At 43.8% G+C, this 20,897-nt stretch overlaps 1 protein-coding gene across 1 annotated transcript in view; it reads left to right on the top strand.

Annotated features, from left to right (window-relative positions):
* Positions 1-20,897, top strand: part of LOC128714575 (potassium voltage-gated channel subfamily KQT member 4-like) — a 90,272-nt gene that overhangs the window by 41,690 nt on the left and 27,685 nt on the right. Inside the window, exons 10-13 of the mRNA XM_053809448.1 lie at positions 469-555; positions 3,122-3,382; positions 7,610-7,789; positions 13,232-13,302. Coding sequence (XP_053665423.1) covers positions 469-555; positions 3,122-3,382; positions 7,610-7,789; positions 13,232-13,302 — 599 coding nt within the window. The remainder of the gene's footprint in view (positions 1-468; positions 556-3,121; positions 3,383-7,609; positions 7,790-13,231; positions 13,303-20,897) is intronic.

Raw genomic sequence — 20,897 nt, forward strand, 5'->3', positions numbered from 1 at the left:
TTTTCTTATTACGCTATGCGACACCGCCGACAAACGACGAAAAAACGATAACGTTCTATATGCAACGACAAATAAAAAAAAACCATACATAAATTTTGTGATTATGAACTTGGACGAGGACATTTTGCTAATGCAATAACTTATAAAAACGCAAATCTGATAAAAACTCACATACAAACGATCTGTTTTCTTATTTGCGTGATCACCTTACCACACATATTCCACTGACCACGACTGGTGTCATAATGGCCACGCAACGCCATGCTGCGTACGACACGAAACGAAATCTAAATCACACTCACATACACACACACGTAAAACGCTTTTGTGGCCCTCATCCCACCCCAAAAACCGACCGGATGGGATGGAATATAAAACAATGCTCTTACACATCCACACACACAAAACAACTCCACACATTGAAACACCGAAATGGAATCCGCTTCGCAACCCGCTATTCACGCGCAGAAGTGACCAACAATGGTAGACCCATGAACCCAAGTCTCAGCGAAGACTCGGTGGCGGAAACGGCACTGTCCAAGAAAAATTCCGATGGTGAGTTCACGTGCTTTAATGTCAGTCAGCTCTAGTGCGAAAAAAAAAAAAGAAACAGAAAATAACTTACATCTCACCCCGCCTAAGCCTAACTACCGTCACCCATTCAGATCCCTGCCGTAATCATTTTCATTTTGCTCCCCCTATAAAGCATCATACCATCATACCTCGCTAATCGAGCAGGCGTGGTTATATAAAAAAAATCTACTTACACACATACATACATACATACACACACAAAAACCACGCGTAAACAATTGAACACTATCTGTTCCTACTCGATCCCGCCACATCGTCCTTTCGTCGTCCTCCTGAGATGAATAGTTTGATATGTTTTTTTTTTTCGTTCATTTTTAAACATAAACATTTCTGTTACATCGTATCGTTCGATCGTTATTCGACGTTGAAAGCTAGTTGTTTCGAAGCTTCATGGATATAAACAAAGCTTTTACAGTTCTTGCTTTCTTATGATTGTTTCCAGTGTGATCCTTTTGCGTTATCTTTTTGTTCAATTCCATTTTGCTTTATTTGCTTGTTGTGTTTTGTGACTTTTTAAGGTATTTCATCATCTATTTATCTATTGCATAGTTTTTATAAACATTTCTTCAACTTTGTTATTTTTTTGTTCACACTTTATTAAAACCCAAATCAAATTTTCCAATCTGTTGTTGTTGTTTCATATTCCAATGTTTGGAATTAATTATTATTTACTATTGTTGTTATTGTTGGTTTTTTGTTCATTTGTTTAGAGTTTAATGTTTCTGCCATTTTTTTTTTGTTGGATGTTTTATTCAGCTCTATGTCGCACGTGTATTGTGGGTGTTAAACTTCGTTTGTCGTTCTTTATTCCATTTCGGGATGTTGAAGTTTGCTTTCAGCATTTACATCGTTCAAGTGGGCAGCCGCCTTATCCCAGTGTCTTGTAATGTTCTTTTTTGTAAATGTTGTTTGCTAAAGTTGTTACAATACCGTACCGTATGTTGTTTAATGTTTTTTTCCTTTTCATACATCTCTAGATTGAGCTAAATATAACGCATTTGTTAAACGCAACAATAGATGCAAAGCTAAATACCGTATATAAATAACCGTCGTTAAATATTTATTAAGCGTACAAACTATTTAAACAAGCAAACGAGTTTAAACATGTCAAGCGAACGCATTGTTTCGCTTCCCTTAACCTGACGCCATCCGTAGCCCGCAGAAGGCAGGCGACATAATTAAAAGAAGCAGAAACACGGCGCAGTCTACATTCTCCAGTCGGACGAAACGCGAAGCTTTCCAACAAGTGAAACTACTTCGTGGGGATAGTAATTCCAGACACTACGGCGTCTGGTAGCACGCTTTGTTACAAACACGAAAGAAAGAAGGAATTATTATTTTCGCTTCCAGTTGTTTGTTGTTTTTTTTTTTTTGTTGCAGCCGTTGTTTTTCTGTCATATTTGTTTTTCCATACTTTCATTTACTTTTGCTACTTGACGAAGATAATGCTCTTAAACGTGACCTCATCAGCCATGCGCAACGGAACGCAGTGGCCAGATCTTCGTCCCCCCTTTTTTTTTGTTTTCCTCCCATTTTTGTTTTCGCATACTTATGAACCCCGGGCACAACAGCGTGTCTATGAATGAGCCCTAATTATCTTCTGTCCTTTTGTTCCTCGGAGCAGCACCCGTTTCCAACGGCCGTGTCATTGTGTCTGGCTACTATACCAGTACCTTTACTGCCAGGGGTTTTGGAGACCACGTAGCGGTATCCTTTTCCTCCCCAATGAAAAAGCCTCCCGACGGCTATGGCGAGAGGTCAACCCAAGACGGATCCTTCCAACCCACCGTGTTTCAAGTTTTTGTTGGCGGGTTTCCTTCTAAAACATCCCCGAAAGCTCCACTAACCACCTTGGTCTTGGTTTGTTCGCTTGCTTTGGCTGGGAGGTTGGACTACCGACCCCGCACCCACCATACCTAACTACCCAGAACTTCCCCATTTCATCTACCACTCGCCCCTTGCCGGTTACCACACAGCACAACTTCCTACTCGTAAATCAAACCAGCGCACCAAGATGAAAATTACAGACGCATAAAGAATTTAGAAACAAATAACACCAACCCCTCCCGCCGTCATCAACCCAACCCACCAGCAAAAAAAAAAAACACCCACTCACCCACCTCAGTGAGCCCAGTGCCAAAAGGAAAATGCATCCAGTCTGATTTATTCCGTTTGTTTCTTTTATTTTTCTTCTTCGCCCTGTCGCCACCTGTGTGCTGTACGATGGTAAATTGAAAATTAAACAATCTGTTTCTTTAAACCGACCACTGCAAAATGGAAAAAAACACACGAACTCATGTTACGAACTCACAAAAAAAAACAAAAATAATAAAAATACTTGCTACCTTTCTCTCAATCGCACGCACTGTATGAAACTCCCCCAAATAAAACAAACTCCTTTTTAAAACAAACGAAAACAAAAACAAAAAAAATACATAAATGCACACCAATCCTTCAAACCCCGTTTCGCTCCATCGCGGACTTGCCTGCTGCTTGCCCGTTGTGCACTTCCCGCGTCGAAACCTAGCCGGACTTGAGCTGGCCTCGGTGTCCTCGATTCCGGCCGGCGCGGGCCCACTGGTGGCCACCGGCAATGATATCGCAATCGGCGGCCGTAGCTTCCTCTCGACCGGCGGCGGCAGTGGTGGTGGTGGCCACTTTGGCGGTGGTGGACCATCGTCATCGCGGCGCAGCAGCTTCGTCAGTGGCATATTCGCCTCGGCCGTACAGCGGCGCGGCAGCGGAAACGAGAGCGCAGCACACGCCGCCGCTACCGTTGCCCTTAACAGTAATATGTTGCTCAATGACAATACTAGTATTAATCATAAACATGCTACTAATGCTGCTGGTGCTGCCGCTGCTGTTGCCGCTGCTACAACTAGAACCACTGCTACTACTACTACTACTACTACTACTACTGCTACTACTACTTCCTCTGCTGCTGTTGACGCTAGCGAGGCCGCTGGGCACGTGCCCACTATGCTCAGGTTCGGCGGTGCATCCGCCCTGCCGATCCTACTCTGCGGGCAGCTGCAGAAAGAACTGCTCGTCCAGCAGCATACTAACAGACAATTATCATTTTTCACACAACCAACCATTGACTCGATGAGTTACCATCTAATTAGCACAAACAGTGCGTAATTAATTATCAGTCGATTTTATTCTTAACCAAAAAAAAAAGAAACCATACTACCGTTTCACTCTAAATATTACTTGCTCTACTACCTTCTCTCACTATCACTGAACCCCTGCTCACTTATCTTTGTTGCTCGCGCTAGCTTTCTCCCTTCAGTGCGATCATGCAACTCATTGTGCTCCCCGGGTGCACATGTGCGCTCATTTCGCCTCATTGCGAAAATACGGTCTACTTAGATGGATTTTAACACGTTGAACTCTTGGCAGCGTTCCCTCCCGGTTGTGTGGGAAACAAACCGCGATTGTGCTGCAGTTAAGAGGCTTTTTATATATATTTTTTTTGCAAAAATCATAAATTAAAGTGTGGAAATGTTGTAGAAATTTGAACATTGCAGTGAAGAAAACATTTACTTTTAGTTTTCCATAATATTTAACAATTTTCAACTGCCATTTTAAAACAAGCTAAACTCAATCCATGACCTATAAACAGTAATTCTGACTTTTATAAATATTCGCTTCGTTCGTTTTCGATTGAGCGTCGAAAGCCCACTCGGAGCGAACGAGTTACATGAACGCACTGCTTATCTCACTCACACTCGCTCTATTGTTTCTTTTTATAAAGAAGTTCCATAAAATCCAAATATACAAATAACAAATGCAACATTCAAATGTACTTAACAATAATGCTTTTTGTACATTATCTACTTACTGTCTATCTTCTCTCTCAGTCTTTCTTTCTCTCTCTCTACATATCTCTCTTGCTAATCTTGCTATGAAAGTTTCTTTCGTTTATGGAAAGTTTTTGATTTCCTCCACATCGCCCTCCTTGTACAGACAAAAGCGCTCTTTAGCTCAGTCTCAGCCAGCAGGTTTTCGATGCCACTTGTATCAAGCCGCACCAACACTAAGCAAATGACTTTAAGCTCGACTTTAAGCTGTTTAGTTTTTGGTAGCCAGTAAATCGTAGCTCGCACTCGTTAGCTCACGCAAAACAAATCTCACGGCTGCACACTTCTCGGTTGCGAGCGCATCCTTTTGCCAGCATGCTGCACCTGTTAATCGCTTCCTGTCTCTTGCCACTCAACCCAACACTGCCAAATGGATCGCTTCGCTGAGATGAAGCGTGCGAATGACACCCTTTTGCTAATTAATCCGCTTACCCACCGGGTCACCAGGTTTAGTACAGGGATCCACATCACCACATCCACCCGCGTGCACTCGCAGTTTAGTACACGGTCCGTAATGCGTTAGGCATCCTCTAATTGTGGTGCTCGATAGTTTTTGTCTGTGCCTGTAGTGCTCTAGCACTAGCCTTCTAGCCAGTTGTTTCGCTGCACAAGCGAGCTAAACACAACCCAACCCAACTCGTGCCATTAATTGGAAAAGTTCACAGTTATCTTCACGTGCGTGTTTTTGAGCGCAAGTTTCGGGACGTATCCTTTCAAGACCAAGTTTAGCGGCTCTAACTCCACTTTCTCGCTAATTCGCATATGCATGTGTGTGTTTGTTTGCTCATATTCCCTTCTTAATGCGAGATAGTTTACACCTTTGGGTTCCACAAAGTTCTGCGCACTGGTGTAAGCGACAGTTTAACTTGTTTAGTAACCTTGCTCCCTGGCTCGTCGGAAACGCTCCCACCGACACCAATCGTTGTGTCAACTTTGGGAAGGTGCCGCCATTAAAATCCTAATTTTCATCCAGTCCAGAAATGTTGTGTCGCCCCCGACTGTCGAATGGTGGCCAATTAACGCTGGGAGGAGTTGGTAGCTGCGAGCCTGACCGATGTCTAGCCAAAAGTGTCATAATGTTGCCGCCCGAAAGGTCAGCGCCAGCCAGTCAACCCAAATAAGGGTTTAGAGATGGGTACTTGTTGGAGACGCTGTGAGATGGTTCTTTCGGCACATTCACTCTCTCGGAAGGATGTGTTCCATGCGACGCATCGTTGAAAGCTAATGAAACGACGAGAACATTAATGGATGGTTGATTTACGCCGAGAGTTCAGTATACGATGAAAGTCAGCATTTTTGGGCAAAGTTATACTAAAGTGTAGCAGAAAAGCATAAAGCTTCTAATGCGAATGGAGTCATTTCACATGGAATAGTAGAAGTACTTGTCATAAATCAACTCTGTGACGTTTTTCCTTTCCAAATATGCGTACCATCAACTCCGATGGTTCCATGTTGCTGATGTGGCACAAAACTTCCAACCATCAAATGTCAATGCCTGTATCCTAAATCAATAGGTACCCAATTTCAAATACCTACCAAACGCAAATGGAGTACCATTCGCATGCAAATAGGCACACTTCATGAAGTCACTAAACCTTTCCGGATAGTCCCATGAAGATCGCTCCAGAAATTCGCTTCAGCGCAAGGTTAAAGCTCTGGTACGGCAATGTTTTCTTCGTGAGCTATTGACTGCGCGTAATCCAACGTGTCCCAGGTCAGTTGATGTAAAAAGCTGCCGAGGTAAGGGCTTTCGTTAGGGACAACGTTCGGCATCATCCCTCCGCAGAAGATCCAGCATCTCCAGAGAAGAGGTAGCTCAGCATGACACACAAAAAAGGTTCGGGTATCGCTATCGGCTAGAAAAGATCTTAATAGATTATTGGAATTCGGCATAGGCGGCATCACCTCCCGGAGGGCAGAACCTTGAAATGAACCAAATCGGTCCATTGTTTACCTTGTTTCTGTTGAAACAATGGTACGTCTTGCGTCAGGTTTTCCTGGGATATCTTCGTGCGGCAATCCTTTTCAGTTTGAGCCTTCTCCCGCGCGTGTTTCATTCGCTCCGCCCGCAATATCTTCATCCGTGCGTACTTTTGACATTGCTAAACAACCGGCAAACCATCTTCTTCGATCGATCGGAAAAAGGGTTTCGCTACCCGTTGCTGAATAAGCAATTCCGGTAGCGAAACCGTCATAGAAGCGTACCGTGTTCGGTCTTGCTGCGTTTCGGGTTGTAAGCCTCATCGCGGCTCGTCTGAAACTCGTCGGATCGTCCCGCTGTTTCCGAGGCCCGGCACGGCATTGTAGTCGGTCACATTTTACAGACGATTTTGCTGGGGCAGCCAAAAACGTGATTTACGAAACGAAATCCGATAGATGGATACGAGCGTCCCGCCGTTGGCTTTTGGCCGGGGGGCGTGGAGGAGTAGAATCAACAGTGAAGCTTTTGCACCAGAATTCCTCAAATCTAGACATCAAAAATCGATATTTGTTCTGGTTTACGGCTAAAAAATTGAAGCGAATTCCCGTAGACAAACAAGAACAGCAACTGGGGGATGGTTTTTTCCGTTGGAAGACTGCTGGGAGTCCATCAACGTCGAACGTTTTCGGCTTAACGTAAACACTCGACACTGCTTCCTCATCGTTCATGTTCGTTCTTCATCTCATCCACGTCAATCCACACTCACAAAACGCATACGAAAAAAAAAACCACACGCACACCTCACCGCGGATTGTTTGTAGACGTAAACGAACGGTATCATATCATCCCTGACGTTGAGTAGAGTAGAAAAGCTTCCGGCTAGCGTTAAGAAGTAGATCCTTTTGGGGAAACTGGTTTGGGTAGTAAAAATAAAACCATCCACCCGGTCCAGTCTGTGCCAGCATTCTCGAACGGTCTTCCAACCAACACACAGGATATGGTGGCTAAAATATCACTTGCACGTTCAAACGGCCCAACGATTCTCGGCCATTTGGTCCAAACCGGTGCGCACACGCAAAAAAAAAATACAAAATCCCGCACTCATATCCACAAAACCCTGTGACTAAATCGAGACCGTTTGCAGCCAACACCATCACCGCACCACCGGTAAATCGACCGTACCGGCACCAGATATCGATAATTGATCGAATTTCCTCTTCGTTCCCGGTAGCCGCTGGTGGCGAGCTTGTGTCCCAGACGCTGGCAGCAGATCAGCAACCATCGCACCGATACCGGATCGTTCGTTTCAGGACGCCGTTCGAGTCACTGTTCCGCAGCAGGTCGTCGGCATCAACGGCGATTGCTGCGGCAGCGGCCGCCACCGTCGCTGCTTCCGGCAATCAGCTCGCAGGTAGGGAAGTCCACTCGAGAGTTGCATCCGACACAGCAAAACAACACTGCTCGTAATTAACGGCACGGAACTACGGGACACCACACTGTATGCATCGAATGTTCGTAACATTCGGGAGTTTTTTTTTTTTGTTACCCCGCCCGTTCGTGGTCCCGGTGATCAATTGTGCTAACCTGGTTCGAACGTACACACTTCACGAAAAAGAAAAACAAACTCGACTATTACCGCTGGTTCACGAATTGAAACTCCCGCCAGGTTTTACCGTTCGAGTCCTTTCAGTCTAGCTCCTCTAATCGATGCCGTTTAGTTATGTTTACCAATTGAATTGTGCCATGCATCGATGATATCCTGGGTTGCACCAGGGACTCATTCATCACACTCCTTTTGCTTCGTAGTTTTGACTGCGTAATTAGGGAGGATTTTTGTTTTATTTGACTTGGAAGAGATGCATAATAATTGCATTGAATTTCATAATCTGATCAGTCAGATTACTCCTGTCTATTTGTGTAAGAAGTATGATACTAGCGTGTTTTTCATTATGTCTCGTCGTGCACGCCTGTAGGTATGCAATAATGCGTTTTAGCGTGGAATTTCGAATGGGTAATAGATTGAAAAGTTTTTTGATACTTTCCAGATCAAGAAATCTGGTCAATCAGATTAATTTTCAAAAATTTCTAAAATCCAACAATTAAAATTCTAGTTCGTGAAGTTTAACAATATGTTATAACAAAATGTTTTACACGAAACAAATTAAATAAAAAAAAAACTTTGAATTCATTAATGCACAAAGAAAACTATCAAACATACAGGACAACATTTGCTAAAAAAATATGTTAGTATCGCTAATTGCATACCTTCCGGCGTTTCGACTCTCAAACAGTCATGTTACGCGACGTTTGGAATTGTTTCGCTCTGAAATAAGGATATGTTTACCGAAATGAAAATTTATAGTTAATTTACACACATTTCATGGTGCTTATCTTCTTTCATGTTTTTTTTTTTTTGCTTAAGGTTTTTGTTTTTGTAATACCTTCAAGCAATTGCAGCTTGCTTCGCCTCGCCTGCAACATTTATTTATTTAGTCAATCTGATTCATTCCGGGTTACAGTTGAGCAAGATGAGCCTAATTTGACAAACATAATTCAAGACGTGCTTGGAGTCAAATTTAGCCCACGTCCTTCTTCACTTCCTTCCGCTTTTTTTTTCCTCTTAAACATCAGTCAAGAAATGCCATAACCACAGCTAATATTCGCTTTATTGCCCACGGTCCACCTTTTACTGTGCCACGGAAGTACTGCCCGGCAAAAAAGGCAACCGGGGCGACCTAGCGCACGCACCGGTTGGCATGAGTAAAGTACAAAATCATTTCATCACCAGCAATGGAACCAGCTTGCTGAACCGATTCTCGCGTTCCGTTTTCTTAGCACATCATCGCACAGAACACTCCCGGCGTACGGGTAGCAGTGGTCGAAGGTCGTTAAAAAAAAGGTTGGAAAATGACCATTCCTTGGACCGCGCGTTGTCACCATCTAAACCGAACCAACTCACCGGCAACCGCTAACCGGCGGGTATTTTCTTTACCGGACGCAAGGAACAGCACCGTGCCTGCACTACCTGGTATCGTGTCGTTTTAATTCAATTTACCCAGTATCCTTTACCAGCGCAAGTGAAACCAAGGCAAACAATTCGGTGGAAGCTCAGCAACAACGACAACACAAAAAAAACCACAGCACAGCACAAAGCTGCGAACGCGTTGAGATGCAGGATGTACGAAAGGGCAACAGCTAAGTGCCGGCGGAATTGACTGGACGTGCTTGGTAGTTATTTTTATTCTCCTTCGCCCCGGAAGCGTCTTCGTCTTCTTTCGGTTGCTCCATCAAGCTGATTGTATTCTTTTCGCCGATGCTTCCAACTATCCCTGGCGCGGAGCGGGTGTTTTTCTTTGCCGCGCCGTGACGCTTGAAAAAGGAGGCTACACATAAAACAAAAGGGAAAATTAAAAATAAATCCTTCACTTACTCAATCTCTCGCCCGTCTCCGGCTTTCTCTTCCGTTAGCGTTACCTCAGCCGCAGGGACACTAGCGCGTACACTAGTGTTAATGTCGATATTCCCCTTTGCCACCGTCTTTCGCGTGGTCCTTCAGGTACTTCAGGCACTGTTGTATACCGACACTTGATGTGCGTGATTATGTGCAATTCTGTGAACTTTTCTAATTTGTTTTATTATAACACCAACATCACCCGTTGCCGGGTCCATTCCCCGTCCCAACCCCGTGTGTTTGCATGCGCAAGTGTGTAAAGGGCTTCTCGCGTCTCAAAAACAGCAGCAAACGGCGTCAAGAAAACACTTGTACATAAACCCATTATGCGTTTTAGCTGTGTGCACCATCCGCGCCACTCGCATATCTGCTGCAACACTCAATTATGCTGTGGCGCTTGAACTTTCTCCGCTTGATTACGCGCGGATGCGCAAACAAATCGTGCCCAACTGCACGATGTTGTTAGTTTGTCCATTGTTTGCTGCAAACCTGGCTGTGTTGTTGCATGCGGAAAATGTACGGGAAAAGAAAAAACTTTGCTTTGAACTATAAAAGAAAGTGTCCATTTGCTCTTACATTTCCACCAGCTGCTGGTGGACCAGCGCTTTCCGGCACTCTATCGTTCTGTTGTGTTTCCTCTGCTTTTTGTTTTGCTCTTTGTGTGTGTGTGTGTGACGCTGCTTCTCTGTTTTCCTGTTTTAAACCCCTGTTTCTTTAGCAACTATGTGTGTGTGTGCGTGTGAGTGTTGTTGTTCTGCTTTAATTGTGCCCTCTGTATACTACTCTTCAAACTGCTCCTGCTGTTGCTGCTGCTGTTGCGACTCGCTGTTTGCTCGTTCCCACTCGCAGATAATGTGTCATGTTTGTTTGGTAGCTGTTTAGTCAAACTACTTCACATCAAACCACCCACCTTACACAGTGGAATACGGAACACACACCCACACACACACACTCGTACACGTCCCGTAATACACCACATGTGCGTACATCACATCACAAGCAACACTACCCACTCCACACGAATATCTGCTGATGAGTTCATAGTGACATTCACCAACACAACTTCCATTCGATTGTGTACATTTTGTATATACAGAATGTATAGTTATACATAGACCATAACTAACTAGTGATAGTGTAAGATAACAAAGAGCCTTCCATTGAGCAAACCAGTGTAAGAATAAATAGTCAAAATTCACTACTTTCAGTACTCAGACATCAGAGTTCAAAAGTCAAAACAACAAACAATACGAACACACACACATATAAACACTTAACTAACCTTCTAACTAGCAGCCTAAATAAACTGTGCTGTACCTTTAACAGCAGTGACAATTTTTTATTACTTTAAACATTTCCAAAAACAACAAACCAAAAAAAAAACCACCGTTAGCATCAAACTCACCGTGTGAATATTTGAATCCTACGGTAGCCGATATCACTTTTTGTACTCACTACTATTCAAATACTAATGCTGATATACCCTCCGCAATAGTGTGCCCACAGTTACAGATGTTTCAAAAGATGAACATGAACCTTTGTTTTTGTAGCAGTACAGAATAAAAGCAGTGCAAAACGTCATAGCGTTGGCAAGGGGTGAGAACATTTTTCCTTCGAAAATCCATGCATTTTTGGCACTGCTGAGAATGAGAGGACCGATCAATCCTGGGCATAAGAAAGAGGGCACGTGATTGTTTTTTTTTGTGTGGTGATAATTTGGTTAAATAAAAATAGAAATGGTGCTACAGTTCCAATGTTTTAACTTGTAAGCTTGGAATATATTTCCATATTTTACTCCCAAGTGCACCATGCCCCAGTGAGGTTTGGCTAGAATTTGTTCACTTGACAATGTACATCCCACCAGAGACACAAATTAGTGACTTTTCGGCTAAGATTGCCGGGGCTGCAAGCTCACCAGCTCAAAGGAAGCACACCAACGCTCGAACGTTGTACGAAACCGATGCAGCACCGAGCCGAAGCGATGCCTTCCGAATGCGATCAAGAATTCAATTAAAAAGACACATTCACATTGATTTTATTGTAACGATGCAACGGGCACGACGGCACCGTTGGGACATTACGCAAGGTTAGCGCCTCGGTTCGGCAGTCGTTATGTGTTTCGATTCCTTCTGCAACAACGATAGCAGTCTTGGGCGTGTATCGCTTTACTATAATCTTGTGTATGTGTATGTGGAGTTTACTTGTCGGATGACAAAAGCAATTCAATCGTGCTTTCATAACCTTTGGGGTTTTGGCGGTGCCGAGTTCATTTCGAGGGGGTGGGAAAGACATTCAATGTGTCTGGCACGTAAAAGGTGCCTTTTTAACGAGCTTACGGAGCCATCTGCGAAATGAACATAAAGTTTTGTATAGGAAACAGTAAAAAAAAAATGATAAAATTAAACATCACAGTGGATTGTTGCATTTTTTCCCGATAGATGGCGCACCAATCGATAAAACGTTAGCTGTCAACTGTCATCAGTGACAGATGTAAGAGTATTTTGATTTAATATTCCTTCAAAAGGCTTCATTAAATAATTAAATTATAGAACCTTAATCAATCAAAATTTGAAAGCGATAATTAAGATGCTCAAGACATCTTTAAGATACTCAGTACAACACAAACATTTGCAATATCTTAGTTAATAATTAGCTAGCTCTTCTGTCGTTATTCTTCCCACCGCGTACCGATGAGTGTAAATATGTACATCGCACCAGCAATGACAATTAAATTTTCTACACTAAAGCCAACAAGCGAAAAAAGAGAACACGTTTTGCCATATGCCCAGAAGCCGTGAAAGTGAAAAATGTTCTCATCACCTTAACAATTTATATCCTCCCTCTTGTAAAGCAATAAATTAGACACTAGCATTAGAACGTATTTCGTAAGGTTTCAACATTCCATAACTCAATTTCTAATTACAATTTTTCTTTCTTCTTCTTCTCCCACCCTTCCACCGTTCATGCGCCCAATTTTCGTTTCGAAAATTCGAAAACGAACCGAAAAAAACCCCCCCAAAAACATTCCCGCTGATAACAAACCAAACGAACAAAAAAACCCGACGGAACGCTTCCTTCGTCGTAATCTCTAAACGGTGATGCTTTGGCAACGCGGGTGAAATCGTTTCAAACGGCCTCTGTTTGTTCAAAATTAATTTTAATCTGCTTGCCAATCCGAAACAACAACACACCGTACAACACCTGGACGGGGTGCTCAACGACAACAACCAAAAAAAAATCTCTCTCTCGCACACACACACACAATAATAAAAATGTTCCATGCCAACCCCCCCCCCTACACACATTTGGATAACTTGGTCGAAACCCGATACACCTGGCGTGGCGATCCGGACACCGCGGCACATTTGCCACTTTCCACCGTGGAAATGCCTGCCGATGCAGACGAAGATGAGGAACCGAGATGTGTGCAGCTAACGAACCAGCACAAGGGGGCCATCCGTTTCATCCGTAAGGTAAGTTACCATACCATTGCCGAGATGAGATGCCTATCCGCACCGACCATACAATTTGGTGAGCAGCAAATTCCGGCAGGCGCAAACGCGCAAACATGGGGCTGGGAATATTTCAGATTGCACGAGCGCGTGGGAATTTCGTGTGATCGCGTAATTTATGGACCGGAGTGCCTTGGGGGATTTTTGACGCCAAAACTTCTGCCCACTCGGGGGCCTCAAACAATGCGCCTTAATGCTATCGGTTTAAATCAATTTCAATAGCTACCAAATGCAGAAAATCCCCCGAAAGGTTGTAAATGAGTGTAATGTTGCATTCCGAATGCGTGAGCAGACTTTTACTCCATACCGCAATCGCCTGAAGGGAGAGCACGTGCAATACACGTCGATTGGATCGTGCATCCTTCAGATCAAAGGATGGTACGCTTGCTGGTATTAACATAATTCGATTTATTGTGCGTAAAAAACGGGCGAAAACGTGCAATGGCCGACAGGATGAAGGTAATGCATGCTAGCGAGAATCATGATTTTCGAAGCATCAAGGCCAGCTGGATGTGGCCCGATACGCTCGGAACGTAGTACCATATGCTAATGCACGATATATATCACGATAACTCCATTTTCTCACACCATTCTGCTCTTCGTTTCCGTTTTTTGCCAATGGCCTTCTTCCGCACGACGGTTGCAAAACTCCCGCAGATGAAGTATTTTGTAGCGCGCCGCAAGTTTAAAGAGGCCTTAAAACCGTACGATGTGAAAGACGTCATGGAGCAATACGCCGCCGGACATGTCGACCTGCTTGGCCGCGTGAAAAACGTTCAAACTAGGTACAGCCATCACAAAAATGCGAACCATAGCGAGCTCATGCTTCAACCCTTGCTCAAAACCAACCCACTAATGTTACGAACAGTAATATGTCCACCTCACCCGCCCGCCTCTACCTCTCTCTTCTCAACCACCCAAACACCCCAACCCCACCCCGCCCACTTCTCGGGAACTGGTAGTAGTTTGTTATGTTTGATTGTGTGTAAGTTAACATTTCGCGTTCGGAAGTTGCTGTTGTTAAGGTGGAAAGTAACAACAACAACAAAAAAAAAACAAGCAAAGCAAGGTTGCTGCAAAAAAAAAAACAACTTTCCAACCCTTCAATACCCATAAGTGCGTGTACCGTAAACTAAACTTATGCGTTCGATCACTAATGCAACTAATAATGCTTTCGATAAGACACTCACACACAAACACATTCGTTTTTTTTTTGTCCTGCTCGATACGGGCCACGTGCCGCTGTCTAGTGTAAACCTTTTCTTCCTTCCAATGTTCTCAAAACCACCCGTCACAACGAGCTCGTTTCATAGCAAAACTGTTTGCCACTCGCAGCTACCTCCTAAACACTTTAACAACACTTTTATTGTGTTTCTCTTGTACTACCGTTTCTTACCACACCCCGGTGGCGCTAGTCGTGATCTGTATTTTTTTTTTTATTTCGATGGTACTCCATTTTGTTTTTCGTTTCGTTCTTTCCTACCACTACTAACACACTAACACTGTGGAATGATTTTGTCACTTGTAACGGGTTTTTTCTTTAGAGCGTGTCCCACGTGTGTCTCGTGTGTCTATGAGTGTGCGTGTGTATTGTATTTCTTTTCTTTAGTAGTAGTGTGTGTGCGTGTGTGGGTGTGTGAATAAACTGTCGAAAAGTGATTTTTTGTTTTTACGAAATTCGCTTCTAATTTTTTCACATCAATATCCATCTTACGGTTTTATGTATTTTACCTGTATTTTGATTATTATTATTTGTTTGCCTTTTATGTATTATGCTTTCAGTGTTGATATTGTTTTATTGTCGATTGTCTTATTTTAAATTATTTATTTGTAAGTTATATGTTTGGAATGTTATCTTTTTTTTACATCTACGATATTTGATCCAATTTTATACCCTAAAACGATGTTTTCTAAACTTAGACAGCTATGGCAGGCTACAGCACAAAAACAAAAAAACATATACTGCGTACCATTGGCCATTTGCCATAAAAAGAGTTCGTTTTACAAATTTTATGACTCCTGCCTTCGCACACGGACCCACTCTAACGCCACTGACAGTCTATTAGGACGCTTTCAATGGTAACGACGGCTAGAATGTATATTTCCGCTTAATGCTATCGCCAAAAAAAAAAATACATAAAGTCCAGTCCAGTCCACCCAAAGTTTCTTCACGGGTGACGTGTGGGAAAGTGTGTCACCCACGAACCGTTTAACGGTGTGCGCTAAACGTGTCCGCAATTTGGTGAAATGGTGGAAGTTTACGAGCGCAAAATTTGCTTCTCGCCTTTTTTATGACACACCTTTCACACGGCCATATTGGCGGCCGTAGGTCGCAGTGTGGGACGATTTTACCGAGAGCACAACATGTTTGTCGGTGGGCAAGTTTTTCTTCGATTGGTTTTGGAGCGCTTTAAAGGTTGGCCATCGTCGAGGTTTTTTGTCGTCTAGACGAACCGGAACCCTTGGTGGATGCTTGGTCGGTAGAAAACCCGTCACCGCAAGAAGGTTCACGGTTCTTGCAGCATGAAAACACACGGTAATGAGGTATCGAATGCAGTCCGGCATGGGCTGGGAGTTGTTTAAGTAAAGCACCTTGACGGCTGTTCAGTTCGATCGTATGGTACGAATCGCCGGAAGGACATCGTTGCACGGATGATTGGAGACACATAAAACGACGGCCGAGGCCGGTTATTGGAATGCCATTAGCCGTTCGCCGGTGCGCGTACGATTCTGTGTCGAAAGTTTCTCTATCAAGACGTCCAAGTCGTAGCACCGTTTGGCGATCCGCGTATAGCCAAAGGACATATAAAAATAACCTCTGACCTTAGGATCCTTAAGGGCAAAGTCTACAGGACATGAAGAATACACTGAAGGCACGATAGTCCCAGTGACCTCAGACGATACTGGCAGCGAGCTCCAACGACCGGTGATATCGATTGTTTGTCGAAACTATTATGCCTGTCGGCATTACCATTAACACTGCACAAAATCTGTCGACTTTGCTTTGGGTTGCTGGTGTTTGTCGGTGCAAAGGCAACGTCCACCCGTCATCGGTTCGTTTTTGTTATCATCCTGTTGTGATACTGTCAGTTTTCTTTCTTCATTATGCCCGGAAGGTTACAGCGGTGACGGATAACCTATGCAAATCGTACAAAACAAGTCCAACCAAACGGTCAACTAGCTGACACACCGTCCGCACAACCAAACGGCGGACCTTCACCGTCACAGAATACCATCCCTAATAGGACGCCAAGGGATTTTGCCGAGCACAGCGTCTGCTCGCAGAGTGAGAGTGTATCTTGTTGCGAGACAAATTTGATACCATAAATTCTGCTAACGAAAGGAATCCATCAATAAGATAAAATGTGGCTGCGAAGGCAGTACGAAACGGTGCACACAAGCACGAAACATTTTTGACTGCAAAACAAAGCTCTTCAACATGGCGACCATTGCCGCGTTAGCGAAAGTCTTCCATGGGACGGAGAATGTGGTTCCCTTTTTCGTAACCTCCATGTTTGAAGACAATGGTACGCTACGGCCCAAAGCCCGCCGGCGGCACTGTCGTGTGACAGAAGTTAGACAATGGTAACAGATCTGTCAAATTTATGTCCAAATAATGTCCGACGGGCAAGCGATTATCTTCCCGAGTACATGCATTGTGCAGATGCGAAGGCCCGGCACCGGAGCCATGATGAGATGTCTCTATCATTTGTCGATGCCGGAGGGCTACTGTTTCGTATCTGATGCTCGTTTGTAGGTTATCAAGGTTATCATTAGCAGATAATTCGTAGACATGCCCGGCAGGGCTGCGGGAGGGAATTAATGGGAATTGGAATCTTGGACCAGCTGATAAGAACCCAACTTAATGATTAGTGTTTACCGACGGGAGAACTTCATACCAATAACAAGGGAGTATTTAATAATTGGGTTGAATTTTTGCCGTGACGATGTTTGTTTGGTAAATGCGATATTTTGTTGCAGCATTAAACAGCCCAAACAGTGATTACGTTTGTAAGTCGAGTGTAAATTAACATCCCACTTCTTTGTGGTGCCCATGCCCGTTTCAATCAAGCGTCGGTAATTAATCCCCTGATTATCGCTTCTCAATCAGCAACGGCACGTCCCGGAAGCAAACAATAAAATGTCCCTTTAAACAATGGATTACCAACAAATGAAGCGCGATTAGCCGATTTTGGTAGCGTCGGCACCCATCTGGAGGTGCGTTGAAATTTGCGCGTTGCTCCGTGTGCCCCATTAAAGGTGGTACGCGCGGAGTGATTTTAATTACGCTTGGCAGTTTATCACAAACGTTAAAGATTCTTCGGTACGATCCATCTTGCGCAAGATGTGCTGGTCTTAAAATTAGCTTTTAGGACAATGAAACATCACACACACACACACACGCACATAAAAAAGGGGATACACCAAGAACGTTTAACAAGGCGCAGCTTTAATGCTGTAAGCTGATCCATCGCAGCCACGTGCTTCACCGTGGGCCGGAGCGCTTGGGTTGATATTAATGGAATTGGTTTACCTTTTTCCCATTTCGGTTGGTTAGGTGGGCACCAAAGACGTTTTACCTTTCCGCTCACGCACACACCGACGCGGCAGAAAACTGATGCCGGAGATCGGTTCGGTTCGCTACGGCGAGTTCGGAACAGTCGTGAACAAGGCAAATCACAACGTTTGCCTTTATTGTGCTTCGTTGCTCGCGTTTAGGCGCGTACGCTCTGGCACCAGCCACGGTAATGAAGTAGCGCCACGGGATGTAAATCTTCAAAGAAACGTCAGCCCACCCGCCGGTGCTTCCCGGTGACGTATAAATCACGTTGCGAATTTGGGTATCATCAAACCATCAAGGGAGGGCTGAAAAATTATCCCCATTCGGAGTTACCTTCGAGCGTGGACCACTTACGTTTGCGTTTGTATTTTTTTTGCTTCACTTAAAGAGATTTGAAGAAGGCACTTTAACATATTTTAGGACAATATGTTGAATGTCCTTTTATTTCGCTTCCTGCCAAGCAAAGGTTGTTCGAAGAAAGTCGAAATTGCTGGAGTGGACATTCTAGGGCTAGGGCACACGAATAAAGGCCGTGACTGTTGATCTTGTGAAGGTCATCCCGGTGACCAACAGTGGCACGGCAATCCTTTCACCTGGTTGTAAAATATGATGAGCTTACACCATCAAGAATCCCTCCCCGGTAGCAGTGGCATGCAAAAATAAAGGTTAAACAGCTGAAGGACAGCCAGCGTCAGAACGCAAAGTCGCAGACAATGACCGGAAGGACACACAGTGGCGGCTTTATGTCGTGCAATAATCAACTACTATCCGTAACGTGACAAGCTTGTCACGAATTTGTGCTGACGAGGTAAAAGAAAAAATATCACAGCAATGGCGGCCACTGTCGTTGCAAAATTGGATTCATTTTCCGCTCGAATGATATTTTTTTCAGCGAAAAATGCCACACAATAGACCATCGGCGCTATACTGTTGCAGAGCCAGTAACATTTTGCAGCTGTGTTTGGTTCAAAAATGGCGAATTTAATGATGAGCGAGATAAAGTTTTGCTTCCAACGATTAGGCTAACACGAAATGGTCGACCGAGCGACTTTACACTGTGGCTCGACAAAAAATTCCACACAATCGATCGAAGATGAATGTTATCGGTTGGGTTTTTCTTTCTCCATTTTGTGCTCGTGTGTATGTGTGTGTGTTTGTGGCTATTATCGCCAACCTTAAACGTTGTACGAAACCATCAAAGTGAAGCCATAAAGACAGATTTGAAACCATTAAAAGCGGTATACTTCGGCTAGGGTTGTACGCGTTACGCCATAATCCATTGGAGGGCGGTGTTTTTTTTTTTAAGACAAGGCGCCAGAATTAACGACACACTCCTGTCACCTTATCTCCAGCTGTTACGTTTATGTTGTACATTTTATGATCGGGATATAAAAAAAAACCCCCCCGACAAACTTTACCGTTCGGCCAGCAAATTGTCCATCATTCATTCATTTGATCTGCGGGCAATTTTTACCCCTTCGTGCGTTGGGATGGATCGGGTTAAAAGGGTTAATGGGAGTGCTGCTGTTGGTGGGTTTCACTGTGTGTGTGTGCCCCCTTTTCACCTTCCACAACATTAATCTCTCTTGAAAGCTAATCAGCCGGAACGTACATCAATTAACGTGGGTAGTTAAACAAAATGTTATCTATGTGGTATTAAATTATAGCCTCACCGTTGCCCAGTGCTTAAATCACTCTTAAAATATTAAGCATGGAAAAACATGCCTCTCCCCCTTCCGACTGTGGTCGCTTTTTCCATGAACATTCCAACCGTGATTTGCTGCGCGGTGCGGTTAGCTGTTGAAAGACGATCGTGAAAGTGATTTATCGGTCGCGGGGGTGCACGCTGATGGAATTTATTCTGCCAATAATTAAATCAATTCAATTCGATTCCAATTGTATCGCACCGAAGCTATTAGGCCCGTGCCGTAACAAACAGATTTCCAATTTTCCACGCCCATCGCTCTGTGCTGCTGCTTTCCTCATCAACTTGTTCTTTGCATTTTTTTTTGTTCATTTTGTTTGTTACATTTTAAACCATAAAACCCGGCGCTGGGTGTACCCGGTGCCCCTGGGTAAAAACAGGCGAAACAAAGTCATAAACCAAACGGAACACCACCAGGCAGTACTTTCTCAAGGCGGGTTTTGTTGAAAAATGCGCCGAAATGTTCACTCCTCTTCTCGCTCTCTCGGGGGAATGTAATTCAATCAACCAATTTTATGGCTGTCTGCCAAAGCAGTTCCCACATTGCCGAAAAGCACCGGTTCGCCCACAATCCGATCATGAAGGGGAAGTGTTTTGCGTTAAGTTGCTGAGGTGTTTTTTTTTTTTTTTTGCTCTCCCTCTTTCTCCCTTTTGCTTCGTGTATGCTTTCAATGTTTTGTGGTGTGTGCGTGGATTTCTTGGGAGTCGTTTTGTAGCTTTTAGCTTGCCTTTCAGTTTTTCGCTGAAATCCACTCATTTCCACGTACCGCCGTATCAAACTCCTTTAACGAGCTTGAACGCCCATGAACCATTGAATAATACTCAGTTTAAGGTACTTCAATTCGCCGAAGTGTTTTCCGGTGCCGTTTGAAGTGAAAAAGCCAAAAAAGCTTTTTAAATTCAGCAATAACAAAAAAAAAATCGCCCGAAACAAAACTCTACCCAGAGTTTCGTTATGTTTAATAAGTTATTTACTTAGAATATTTAGTATCATTCCGCAGAGGAGAGTTTTGACATGGAGACGCCTGGTGGTGCACATCATTTTCTGTCGTGATGGAGACGCCTAGTGCTTCGCACAACTAAAACCGATGGAGGCGCCTGGTGCTTCACGAAACTAAAATCAATGGAGACGCCTGGTGCCGTTTGATGTTTTGATTGTAATATCGCTGTTGTTTTCACTCTTCAAAGGAAGAAGAAAAAAGCCATTACGTGGAAAAGTAACGCACCATATGGGAACATGAATTTGCTTTGCTCACTTTGCACAATCGTCTACATTCTACACTCACTCGC

The sequence above is a fragment of the Anopheles marshallii genome, chromosome 3, assembly GCF_943734725.1.
Source record: "Anopheles marshallii chromosome 3, idAnoMarsDA_429_01, whole genome shotgun sequence".
Taxonomy (NCBI): domain Eukaryota; kingdom Metazoa; phylum Arthropoda; class Insecta; order Diptera; family Culicidae; genus Anopheles; species Anopheles marshallii.